This window comes from Drosophila hydei, unplaced genomic scaffold, assembly GCF_003285905.1.
Source record: "Drosophila hydei strain 15085-1641.00,03,60 unplaced genomic scaffold, DhydRS2 tig00008122-arrow-pilon, whole genome shotgun sequence".
Taxonomy (NCBI): domain Eukaryota; kingdom Metazoa; phylum Arthropoda; class Insecta; order Diptera; family Drosophilidae; genus Drosophila; species Drosophila hydei.
This window is the reverse complement of record NW_022045833.1, coordinates 3,265,449-3,277,733: the sequence shown is the minus strand read 5'-3', so window position 1 is coordinate 3,277,733 and position 12,285 is coordinate 3,265,449. Positions and strand designations below refer to the sequence as shown.

General features: G+C 43.0%; 3 protein-coding genes across 4 annotated transcripts; 2 read left to right on the top strand and 1 right to left on the bottom strand.

The window, feature by feature from the left end:
• The first annotated feature begins 285 nt into the window (after positions 1-285).
• Positions 286-1,077, top strand: LOC111602225 (glutathione S-transferase 1). Its single transcript, XM_023319205.2, has one exon. The coding sequence runs from the start codon at positions 362-364 to the stop codon at positions 1,025-1,027; it is 666 nt and encodes a 221-aa protein (XP_023174973.1). The 5' UTR covers positions 286-361; the 3' UTR covers positions 1,028-1,077.
• A 207-nt stretch (positions 1,078-1,284) lies between these two features.
• On the bottom strand, positions 1,285-2,558 carry LOC111602252 (protein immune deficiency). Its single transcript, XM_023319243.2, has 2 exons — positions 1,716-2,558; positions 1,285-1,655 (listed from the first exon to the last, which is right to left on the bottom strand). The coding sequence occupies exons 1-2, from the start codon at positions 2,394-2,396 to the stop codon at positions 1,494-1,496; spliced, it is 843 nt and encodes a 280-aa protein (XP_023175011.1). The 5' UTR covers positions 2,397-2,558; the 3' UTR covers positions 1,285-1,493.
• A 115-nt stretch (positions 2,559-2,673) lies between these two features.
• On the top strand, positions 2,674-11,587 carry LOC111602220 (vigilin). 2 transcript variants are annotated; one of them, XM_023319199.2, is made up of 7 exons: positions 2,674-2,747; positions 4,116-4,194; positions 7,032-7,113; positions 7,187-7,422; positions 7,497-9,350; positions 9,409-10,770; positions 10,840-11,587. In XM_023319199.2, exons 3-7 carry the CDS (start codon positions 7,083-7,085, stop codon positions 11,242-11,244), a joined length of 3,888 nt encoding a protein of 1,295 aa, XP_023174967.2. In that variant the 5' UTR covers positions 2,674-2,747; positions 4,116-4,194; positions 7,032-7,082; the 3' UTR covers positions 11,245-11,587. The 2 variants fall into 2 exon arrangements, with proteins under 2 accessions (XP_023174967.2, XP_023174966.2); XM_023319198.2 differs by having other exon boundaries at positions 7,184-7,422.
• The last annotated feature ends 698 nt before the right edge of the window (positions 11,588-12,285 follow it).

Genomic DNA, 12,285 nt, shown 5'->3' with positions numbered 1-12,285 from the left:
GCTTAAATATAGCTGTTTCTAGCTATTATTAGGTTAGGTATAGTTATTTCTAGCTGAATCTATGCATGTTTATTGGTCAAGCCCCTTTGATTAATGGATTGGCAGTTGGGGCTGCTGCTAAGCTGTGTACGTGTATAATATATGTAGTATAACTATATAATCAGAACAACCAAATGGAATACTCTCAGATAGTAATTAAAGCGACTAGCGATTACAGCTCAAAGCGACAGACAGAGATAGAGAGAGCGAGAGATAGGCGGAGAGCTTCACTTGAACTATAGAAAAAAAATCGAGTGGAGATTGATTCAGTAGAACAAAAGCTTTCCACGTTTACAGACGTCTCCAGCTAGAATACATAGAAATGGGCAAATTGGTGTTATACGGCTTAGAACCCAGTCCTCCTGTGCGTGCCTGCAAGATGACACTGCATGCCCTTGGACTACAATACGAGTACAAGCTAGTCAATCTGTTGGCTGGCGAGCAGCGCACCAAGGAGTTCACTCTAAAGAATCCACAGCACACGGTACCAATGCTGGAGGACGATGGCAAATGCATTTGGGACTCTCATGCCATTATGGCGTACCTGGTACGCAAATATGGCAAGGATGATGCACTGTATCCCAAGGATTTCTACAAGCGTGCTGTGGTGGATCAGCGACTGCACTTCGAATCGGGCGTTGTATTTCAAGGTTGCATAAGAAATATTTCTGTGCCGCTCTTCTTTCACAATGAGACTGAGGTGCCGCGTCGTATGATCGATGGCATCTACGAAATGTACGATTTCGTCGAGGCGTTTCTGGCTAATCAAAACTATTTGTGCGGTTCTACGTTGACCTTGGCTGACTTTAGTTGCATCTCATCGGTGGCCAGTTTATTGGGCCTGGCACCCATCGAATCGAAACGTTATCCAAAACTTAGCGCCTGGATAGCGCGCATGGAACAGCTGCCTGATTATCAGTCAATCAATGGGAATGGCGCACAAATGTTAATTGATATGTTTACCGCTAAGATCACAAAGATCGTTTAGAGAGAGATTTGAAATGAATGTATATAAAATCAGTGACATAATAGAAAAATGTAAATACATTTGAGTTAAAGATTTTGCATATGTGCAAAAATATATAAAAGAATTATATTAATTACAGTTTTCACATTTGTTTAATATATATATATACATATATACATATGTATAAACAATTATATAATCGCACCTCTGGTTTATTGCCATCATTTTTAATAATTGGAACAAATTCATTATCACATTTAAAAAATTAAAGAGTTCTTGGACAAACTTGTTTTTATAAGGCACCTATTCGAAGTTTACGTATATAAAAATATTTTACAATGCCTGTTTTTTGTCTAAAAAATTAGTTTTACAAATATTATTGCACAAAAATTAGAATGCTCTACGCTAATTGCTGAGTTGTTTGTGGGGTTTGAAAGCAACTAAATTAGAGACTTATACTAAGTAGATATGGTGTAGCCCTGGATTTCTAACTGAATGTCTTGCGCTTCTCGAGCGCTTTCCAAACGAGTTTCATGCGCTGCACACATTCCCGATGCTGGGATTCCCACAGCAAGGTGGTGAGTCGTCCCACAGTGGCAACGCCATCGTCAGCGCTGCGCAGCCACTGTAACAGCAGTTGATAAATCACCTGAAAGCCATAGATGCCTATTAATATTTCAAAGCGTGGGGTAAGTGCGGCATGACTAACCTCTTTGATATTGCCATGCATTTGATGATCAATTATCGCCTGCTCGATCTGACCCTCGGAATGGCCCAGATCACGCATCACTTGCTTCCAGCCCTCGCCTAGGTGGGTGGCCACCGCATCTAGCAATCGTTCGTCTGGTTCCTGCTGCGACTGCATCATCGCTACGATGCTAACTGTTTTTCTTGGCACAGAGTGTCGGACTTTGCCATCGGCTGGCAACGCTCCTGCCACATCCTCCGTTGTACTAGTACTGCCTTTGCGTGAACTGCAGCCAGTTAGATTTTGATTGAAATTGTATACGGAGCCAAAATGCAAATTGCTGGCATTCGAGAAGTTCATCACCACCTGTTGTTGTGCACTATGCACGTTCATAGTGTTCATAGTGCTGTTGTTGCCATTTACTAGAGCACTTCCTGGTATTTGCGCCGACTGCACCACATCCATGGAATTGTAATTGGGATCGGAGAGTTCGCGTAGCACCGATTCGGTTAGATCAGCGGATGGTGTTGGCGTATTCGAGGTCAGCGATAATGCGCCGCTAATGTCGTTATCTGCCTCGCTAACTGGCAATGCATCTGTTTCCAAACGTCCCTCCGCATTCATGTTTGTGTTGTTACTGTTACTGTTTGCGTCTCTGTTGCCGCCAAAGATATTGGGTATTAAGCTCTTTAGTTTTGGCATATTGTGCGTCTGTATGTGTGTGTCTGTGCGTGTTTGATTGTGCTATAAATAAATTATATTTCGGAAATGCCAAGAGAACGAGTATTTTCCAAGACACAAAAAAACTATAACTCGCTCTTTTTCTTTTTGTCTTTGTTGTGTGAATGGCAACAAGTTGAACGGGCGTTGCCACATTTGTTATCGATAGTTGCGGCTGCTAAATCACCCACAACAGGCTGATTGGTAGCACGAAATTTCTTTTACCCACAGCGTTGCCACTGCAAAAAACGCCATGTGGCAACACGCCTGCATTTTGCCACGTTCGCTCAGTGCTCATTCATTCACTTTACTTGGAGTTGATATCCGCTTCGTGTGCGTATTGCAGTTCTAAGTAGAAAGTTTTTAACTAAAATTAGTTTAACTGTTTTTAACAAATGCACTGAAATACTAACAACAAACTGTGCGCGCCTAATTGAGCAATTGCAATTCCACAAGTTAAACAAAAATGTGCTTAAATTTACGTTTTGTGTGGGTCGAAGGAAGGCGGCGGCGGCGACTAGAGAGAAAATTTAGGCCGCGGCTGCCGCAACGTGGAAACTTCTTGCTTGCATTTTACAAAATAGAATTGAAGTCAAAACCCCACGATCGAGTGAAATACTCGGGAAATAGTTAAATAGAAAATCAAATTGAATCATGCATATTATAAAAAACAACGTGTTTTTTAATAGTATTATCATAACCGTACGGGCCAGTCTGTCGCTGCGAGTGCCGTCGCCGCTGCCGCCGTCGTCGTCGTCGCCGTACATCGTACATGCACACACAGTTAAAGACTCAAAAGTCAGAGCCATATTTCGTTGTCCGCTGCGGCGGTAGCGACGGCGGCGGAGACTTCACGCATACACCAATAAAACTAAGCACACACATGCACATTGTTATATATGTGCGCGAGTGTGTCTATGTCCGATTGACAGCAGCGGGAGCAGCAGCAACAGCAGACATAGTCGGCGGCATTTATGCTTGTGGTAGTGCGCGCGTGCCTCTGTGTGCTTGTGTGTGTGTGTGTGAGCATAAGCCATACGATTTTTGAACTTTTAGTATTTCGTCTTTCACGTACATTACATCTAACTAAAAAGACCAGACTTTGTTGTAGCTCTGCCACACGCTCAAACAAGTTGAAATCGTAACACACCTTTCACCCATTTCAAGTGGCAGCATTCGCTCTAACAGAATATTTACTACTACTACGCACTAAGCGTTCTTTCTCTTTTACTCTTTAGCTTCCGCCTACACACGCACACATATAAACATACGCACACATATTTTATGCTCCACTTTTTATGCACTCAACTGCAGTAAGAACAACAAAAACAACAATAATAATTGTCCAATAAGTGGCCCGCATGTTTATGCATAAAGGTCGCCGTCAGCTTTTGCCATAGGGCAGCGTTCACTCTCTCTCTCCCTACCTCCATCTCTTCCTATACTCTCTCTATTGAATTTATGCACATTTGTGTTAATAAACACGGGGCAGAGACTTGCCAACGTTGCCATATGCTCCACCAATTGCACTGCAGTGTAGCGCATTTGGGGCGGCAACACGAAAACATGTTTTTCCTTTTGTTTTTAGTTTGAAATTGAAGCAGTGTGCCATCTTTATTGCCTTCTGCTGTTTAACATGTTCTGATTCACAATAGATTAAATAATTAAAATTCTTTTACATGTTTATTGTGTGTTTTGCAGCTGGAGACACGCCAAGTTGATCAAACTGGATTTTGTTAACGGACAAATATAGGCCGGATTTTTTGGATTTTACAGTACAGTAAGTTGAACAACCTGCATAAAAATGTTTACGATCATGAAATCGACAGAATATTTTTGTATACATTTGCATAATTAAGCACTTTACACATAGCCCAGTGCTGACAACTTTCGAGCTAGTTTTAAAGGTAATGCAAGTACAAAAAAAGCTAAACTAAAATCAAAAATGTAGCTAAGTCGAAATTTGACGGGAAAAAGGCAACTCGACAACACTGCTTTGCCAGCTCAAAGAAGTAAATGTCTTCTTTTGAATACCTGCAGTCGACTTTCATGCAAAACTGGCTACGTCAAGGTTTTTTTGTGTACACATACACATATATCTGCTTCAACTCATCTGACAAGAGGAGTACCGCTAAGCCAAACAACAGGCACAATTTGCTTAAGTAACAGCATTTAAATTAATATTGGTCTAAGCACCTTACCAAAAAAAGAAAAAAATTTCTATATGTAAATGTGCATAGAAAATGTTCAAGCTGAACTTTGGTTGTCTTGTCGACGTCAACGGCGCTGCAGCGCATGCATATGCATGGCAAGATTTACATATGTCTGCACATGTATGCATATGTGTGTTTCACTGTATGTGTGTGTTTAATTTTTTGTTACCTGTGTTTCTTTTCGAGCTCGCCTCGAAAGGTGCCAATCCACCAATACAAAGGCAGTGACAACACACGAAAAAATCAAGAAGTGCGCATGCAGTGCAGAGCCACAACACACACACAAATACAATTTTATTTACGCGCACATAAACACACACACACGAGAGACATCTACACATACACTTGCCGATCATTTTATGTAGTTGCCGGCTATCATCCGGTTTTATGGCTCCCTCTCACACAACTCCCCGCCACACAGAGCATTTCATCAAGCTTGACTCTCTCACTCGCTCGTTCGCATTTAGCGTGTTTCTTCTTTTGACACATTTTTATGCGCTCATGCGTGTGGAGCATCAATGATATTTACGTGCAGTTTGTAACGCTTGCGCACGTAACATGTAGATTATCTAGAAAATGTTTGGCATAGCTGTGGAACCAAAAATGAAACTAATTTAAAAATATAAGTATAGATGCACAGATAATTTAAACTCGTTCTTTCATATTAACTTTAGAATTTGCTGTGTGTGAAGTGTTTTTGGTTGCAGAGTATTTTCTTATCGGCTTGGCACAGTTCGCTTTCCTTTTTTCGTTCATTTTGTGTATTTGTGCGTGTGTGTGTGTCTATGTGAAATCAATGGCGGTGATAGTGGCAACGTCTTGTGTTGTTCTTCTGGCTGCTGTTGCTGTTAAAGCAGAAGAAAAATGTAGGCTAAAAAACTTGTTGGGCGCTGATTTAGAAAACCACACACACACACACACACTGACGTACAGACGGCCAACCAGCTTTGAACAAGTGCATGTCTTTAACGGTATTCGGTTGAAATACTTTTGTCAGAAAGAATGCTGCTACTCTCGATCTCTCTCTTAGCCGTTTCTTAACCTTTCACTGGTATAAACCGGACTTTTCTTGTGTACATACTAATAACAGTATTTATATAAGTATTTGTGCACTTGCCGTGCAGTTAAGTATATATATGTGTATGCGAGTGTATTTATATCTCGGCTCTTATCAGCTTGATCGATAACTATCAGCTATTTGCTTCGAAAATTTTTGCCAACGTGGCCGTTGGTGGAGCAACAAAATTGTCCACTTATCACCCGATGCTCAAAAGCGGACCTTCTCATAAATTCAATGCGAATGTCTATGTGTATATATATATATATATATGCCCAATATTTTGGCATAGTCATTACGTGGCCATTTCTCGTTCTGTTTAGTTAAAAAAAAAAAACTAATGTCTAACGCTTAAATAGAATTGGTTTATCAGCTGAGCGAGTCGAGACCCCGGTCCTCTGCCCGACTCTACCTATAAAAGCAGCAGGCGTGTTATCATCGGAGCGTCAACGACATGCGGGTCGAGCTGCCTTATCAAGACCCAAAGTTGATTTTTATGTGCCTAATGCTTGTGTTTCTAGTTTATCTAGGATTTATTTTCGTTCGCTACCAGGCAAGCGACTGAACACAGCAAAAGAAGAACAAAATGTTGTATATATATATATATATATGTATATACATAGGCAGATGTATAATGGCTCAGCTTTCAGAAAGTTCAGTTAAATGTTAAGCGACAGTTGTTCAAACAGCAATTGTTTGTCATTTGAAACTTAAGATATTTCGTCTAAAATAATACCTAGTAAACAAATGTTATTTTTGAGTTATTGGGTCATTAGTCTGATCGTAAATCGATAATAAATATATCTATGTAGATAATCATAATAGACAAGCTTCGATGTTTATACTAAATCTAGGGAAAATGACGCTGAATATAATGTTAATAGAAAAGTCAAGAATTGTTATATTTCCATAGTTATTTCATTCATCACTTCTACCAGAACTTTGAACTTGGCTTATTTATTGGAAAATTAAATACCTATATAAAAGTAAAATAAGTAGGAACAGAAAATACTATAAGAAATAAAACAGCAAATATTTAAAAAAATAAAAGAAAAGATTAAAGTTTTTTATTAGTCACGTCATATGTTGTTATCGTTTACCAAACAATTTCCTTACATTATATACATAATTACTAATTTTTTGTGTTTTCTTTAGGTTTTCGTATAATATTTAATAATACCCTTAAGCTACTTTAAGAAAAGGAATTATATATCAAGAGTTCATAAAATATTCCCAGTATTTTTCATATTACCCTTCTAATATCTCAAATTACCCTCCACTACAATATTCATAGATATTTTACCAATTCCCCATATTTTCATTATTTTCCCCTTATTTTACTTAAAGTGTTACTGTAACGACTTGGAACGAAAAAGGACTCTTCTCTTTTTTTAAGTAATGCAAGCAGCAGTGATGGAGGAATCTAACGGTAATCCATTTACCTAAACACTTTCCCATGCGGCTTTATAAATATATTTAATCTTCCCGTTTATCCAAAGTAGTTATCATTGAGCAACAACCAAACGCACTCAACAATGGCCAGGAGCTGGTGTCGTCCAACGATCAGCCATCGTCGCCCACTCCGGTGGCTACGCCCACCAGCAGCACCGGCGCCGACAATGCCCAGCCCACATTTAGCTATGACGATCTGTTCCCGGCTTTGCCAACGAACTCGTCTTCAGGTGCGCCCCTTGCAGCGCCCGCAATTGCACGTGTGACCAGCTCGCAGAAAACTCAGGTGAGTGAAACAACAGGTGTTAACCGTACTTTAAAGAATGCCACTTACATAAACATAAATAATTTTTGTGTTAGGTTCTGCATGTGCCTATGGAAGAGCGCAAATCGACGGAATCGGAGAAATTTGGTGAAGGCGAATCGAAGCGCATTTGCCAGCAGATTACGAAGGAGACAGGCGCTCAGATTGAGATTGTCAGTGGCAAGAATCAATCGCTTACGTTCCTGATTAAGGGCAAGCACAGCGAGCTGCTCGATGCGCGTCGCAAGATCCTCATGAGCTTCTCGACGCAAGCCAGCCGTCAGGTGAACGTGCCTCGGGAGCATTATCGCGTCATCCTTGGCAAGCGTGGCGAACGTCTACGTGAACTGGAGCGTGCTACATCGACTCGCATCAATATCCCACATCAGGGTGATGAGAGCGATGTGATTACCATTGCTGGCACCAAGGAGGGCATTGAGCGTGCCGAGCAGGAGATACGCCAACTATCTGCGGAGCAATTTAAAAAGTCATCCGATCGGACGACGGTGCCGAAGATTTATCATCCGTTCATTGTTGGCCCATATAATGAGAATCTGAACAAGCTGCAGGAGGAGACAGGCGCCAAGATCAATGTGCCACCGCAGCAGGTGCAAAAGGAGGAGATCATTATTTCGGGTGAAAAGGATGCTGTTGCCGCTGCCAAGGCCAAGGTGGAGGCCATATACAAGGAGATGGAAAAGAAATGCTCCACGGTCAGTGTTGAGGTGGCCAAGCCACAGCATCGCTATGTCATCGGTCCCAAGGGCTCAACCATCGCTGAAATCCTCCAGCTTACGGGCGTTTCCGTTGAGATGCCACCCAATGATTCGATCTTGGAGACGATTACATTGCGTGGTCCTCAAGTGGCGCTCGGTAATGCTCTCACTGTTGTATACCAGAAGGCCAATTCGGTGAAATCGGTGGAGATCAATGCGCCGCATTGGATCCATAAGTATGTGATCGGACGCAAGGGTGCGAATATGAAGCAACTCGAAGAGGATTGCCCCAATGTGAATGTTAACTGCTTGGAGAACAAGATCAAGCTAGAGGGTGATCCCGAGAATGTGGATCGGGCTGTCTCGTATTTGAATGACATCATACGCAACTATGAGGAGAATTTCACTTACGAGGTGATGACTGTGAATCCATCGTACTACAAGCATATTATTGGCAAAGCGGGCGCCAATGTGAATCGCCTCAAGGATGAGCTGAAGGTGAACATCAACATTGAGGAGCACGAAGGCCAGAATAACATACGCATCGAGGGCCCCAAGGCGGGTGTGCGTCAAGCGCAGCTTGAATTACAAGAAAAAATCGACAAACTGGAAAATGAAAAGTCAAAGGATGTCATCATCGATCGTCGGCTGCATCGCTCCATTATCGGTGCCAAGGGCGAGAAGATTCGTGAAGTCAAGGATCGTTATCGTCAGGTGACAATTACGATACCCACACCCCAGGAAAATACGGATATTGTTAAACTGCGCGGTCCCAAGGAAGATGTGGACAAATGCCATAAGGATCTACTGAAGCTGGTCAAGGAAATCCAAGAGTCATCGCACATCATCGAAGTGCCAATATTCAAGCAATTCCATAAGTTTGTCATTGGCAAAGGCGGCGCCAACATCAAAAAGATACGTGACGAGACCCAAACGAAAATCGATCTACCCGCCGAAGGCGATACCAACGAGGTGATTGTCATCACTGGCAAAAAGGAGAACGTTCTGGAGGCCAAGGAGCGCATCCAAAAGATTCAGAACGAGCTCTCCGACATTGTTACTGAAGAGGTGCAAATATCTCCCAAGTACTACAACTCCATCATTGGCACCGGTGGCAAGCTCATCTCCTCCATCATGGAGGAGTGCGGCGGTGTAACCATCAAGTTCCCCAACAGCGATTCGAAGAGCGACAAGGTAGGTGTAGCTATTGAAGTGCATCACAAAATATAGACTAAACCTTTGACTTTTTCAGGTCACTATTCGCGGTCCCAAGGATGATGTGGAGAAGGCCAAGGCCCAGCTGCTGGAGCTGGCAAATGAACGGCAGCAGGCTTCATTCAGCGTTGAGGTGCGCGCCAAGCAGCAGCATCATAAATTCCTGATTGGCAAGAATGGTGCGTCCATACGCAAGATTCGTGATGCGACGGGCGCACGCATCATCTTCCCCTCGAACGAGGATAGTGATAAGGAGGCCATCATTATCATTGGCAAGGAGGAGAGCGTGAATAAGGCCAAAGAGCAGCTGGAGGCGATCATCAAGGAGTGCGATGAGGTTACTGAGGGCGAGGTAATCGTTGATCCCAAACATCATAAACATTTTGTGGCCAAGCGTGGCGCCATTCTGCATCGCATCTCCGAGGAATGTGGCGGCGTTATGATTTCGTTCCCACGTCCCGGCACCAACTCTGATAAGGTGACCATCAAAGGCGCCAAGGAGTGCATCGAGGCGGCTAAGCAACGCATCGAGGAGACCGTTGCCGACCTGGAGGCGCAGACAACCATTGAGGTGGTCATACCACAGCGTCAACATCGCACCATTATGGGTGCACGCGGTTTCAAGGTGCAGCAGGTCACCTCCGAGTTCGATGTTCAGATCAAGTTCCCCGACCGTGATGCCACCGAACCTGTCGAACATCTGACCAATGGCGTCAACGGCAATGGTGAGGTTGCCGGCGAGGGTGAGCCAACTGCGGAGCCAGTGCGTCAGTGCGATGTCATTCGCATCACCGGACGCATCGAGAAATGCAATGGGGCCAAGCAGGCGCTGCTCGATCTTATACCCGTCGAGGAAAAGCTGAATGTTCCTTTCGATCTGCATCGCACCATTATTGGGCCACGCGGCGCCAATGTGCGTCAATTTATGTCCACGCACGACGTCCATGTCGAGCTACCCCCCAGCGATCTTAAGTCGGACATCATCACGGTCTCTGGTACGCCGGCTCGCGTGGCCGAGGCACGCGAAGCGCTCGAAAAGATGATTGAGGATTATGAGGCAGATCGAGCTGATCGCGAACTGCGCTCATATGTGCTCCAGATTGAGGTCGATCCGGAATATCACTCGAAGCTCATCGGTCGCCAGGGTGCAGTCATTAATAAGCTGCGTGCCGATCACGATGTCAACATCTCGCTGCCCAAACGCGATGATCCCAATCAGCGCATAATTTCCATAACCGGCTACCAGGCCAAGGCCGAAGCCGCACGTGATGCCATCCTGGAGATTGTGGGTGAATTGCAGACGTTGCATCGCGAGGTCATCGAAATCGATACGCGCATCCATTCGCACATTATTGGACATCGTGGACGCACCATTCGCAAGGTCATCGATGATTACAAGGTGAGACAGCTGAGTGAATGGAATTGATGGAATCTATAAATTATAAATTTGGTTATGTATTCAATTTAGGTGGACATCAAGTTCCCCTCATCGGATGATGCTCAAGCCAATCCAAATGCTGTGACCATTATTGGCAAGGAGGAGGATGTGGAGAATGCCAAGGAAATGCTCTTGAGCATGGCTGAGGATTATGAGCGCGATTTCTTGGAGAATTTGCCGCCATCACCGCAACCGCAAACGGTGGGCGCTTTTCTCACTGGAGGCGCTGGCGCCAGTTCCGGTTCGGGTGGCAATGGGGGCAATAGCAATGAGAATGGTTTCATCATGAAGGATGCACCGTGGGAGAAGAAACAGCAGGCCAAGAATCTAATTGCGCCCAATACCCAATCGCAGGAGGATTTCCCGGTCTTTGCTGCCGGTGGTGCTCCTGTTGCGGCCACGCCCATCACCTCTGTGTGGGGACCGAAGAACTAAGAGAGAGTAAATAGTCCAATCAGCGCCAGCCGCAGAATGCGACGGGGATTCGGGGTAAACGAAACGAAACGGAACGTAACGGGCGGGCGGGCGTTGAGCAGCAGGCGTGCTCGGGCGGAGTCCTTAGTCGAAAACTAGTGTCAAAAACAAAAAAAAATGGTACAGGTTGTCTCTCTCCCTCTCACTGTCACCCTCTGTCAATCACTCTCTCTCTAACTCTATCTCTCAAACACATACTCTTTCACTCACTCCGAGGAGCTTTTCTACAATGCAATTCAGAAACAACAAAAAAGAAAACAAACGACTAAATGTTAATAAGAAAAAACTATTTTTATATAATTTGATACAGAGGAACTCTGACCTACACACACACACTCACACACACACATACTCAGACACTTGAAATTGCATTTATACAAGTTGAAAACAAAAACAAAAACAAAATACAATTTAATTTAGCGCCAATTTCTGCCCCTCCTCAACTTTTTACTTGTTCCTGCCCCATTTGCTTGGTTTGCCCTCAGCCCCCCACAAAAAATGACTTAAATGCCAATTTCTTTTTATAACCATATTTCATTTCAATGCATAAATATTCTAATTAGTTCAAGCTACTTAAAATTAAGCAGAAAGTTCAACAAATGTTTTGTTAAAAGTGGTTGCAACAAATTTAATTGATTGAAAAAGGAAACAAACACAACAAACAATATGATATTTTATGGAAAAAGCAAAAACAAAAACAAATACAATATAAAGATATATAATTGTAAGAAAAAAATGTTAAATATTTACTATTTCAATTGCTGCTCTATTTTACATTACAAATCTATATTGTTTATACCCCATATTTTTTGCTGTGTATTTCAAGCACACAAGCTGAACCGAACCGAGTTATTAGTTTATTATATATTTTTGAAGAAAACGTGCGTGTTTCAACGTTTGATGAGAAATTGCAATTGAAAAAGATGTACTTTGGAATTATATTATATATATTTTTATTGGTATATATACACAATTCTAACGCACGCCTGCTTTTGCTCCATT

Excerpts from the sequence above, each read along its gene's own strand:
- LOC111602220 (XM_023319198.2), top strand. The coding sequence starts at position 7,083 with ATGCAAGCAGCAGTGATGGAGGAATCTAACG. Across the intron at positions 7,423-7,496 it reads CCAGCTCGCAGAAAACTCAG|GTTCTGCATGTGCCTATGGA; the intron begins GTGAGTGAAACA and ends TTTTTGTGTTAG. Across the intron at positions 10,771-10,839 it reads AGGTCATCGATGATTACAAG|GTGGACATCAAGTTCCCCTC; the intron begins GTGAGACAGCTG and ends TATTCAATTTAG.
- LOC111602252 (XM_023319243.2), bottom strand. The coding sequence starts at position 2,396 with ATGCCAAAACTAAAGAGCTTAATACCCAATATCTTTGGCGGCAACAGA. Across the intron at positions 1,656-1,715 it reads TGCATGGCAATATCAAAGAG|GTGATTTATCAACTGCTGTT; the intron begins GTTAGTCATGCC and ends TATGGCTTTCAG.
- LOC111602225 (XM_023319205.2), top strand. The coding sequence starts at position 362 with ATGGGCAAATTGGTGTTATACGGCTTAGAACCCAGTCCTCCTGTGCGT.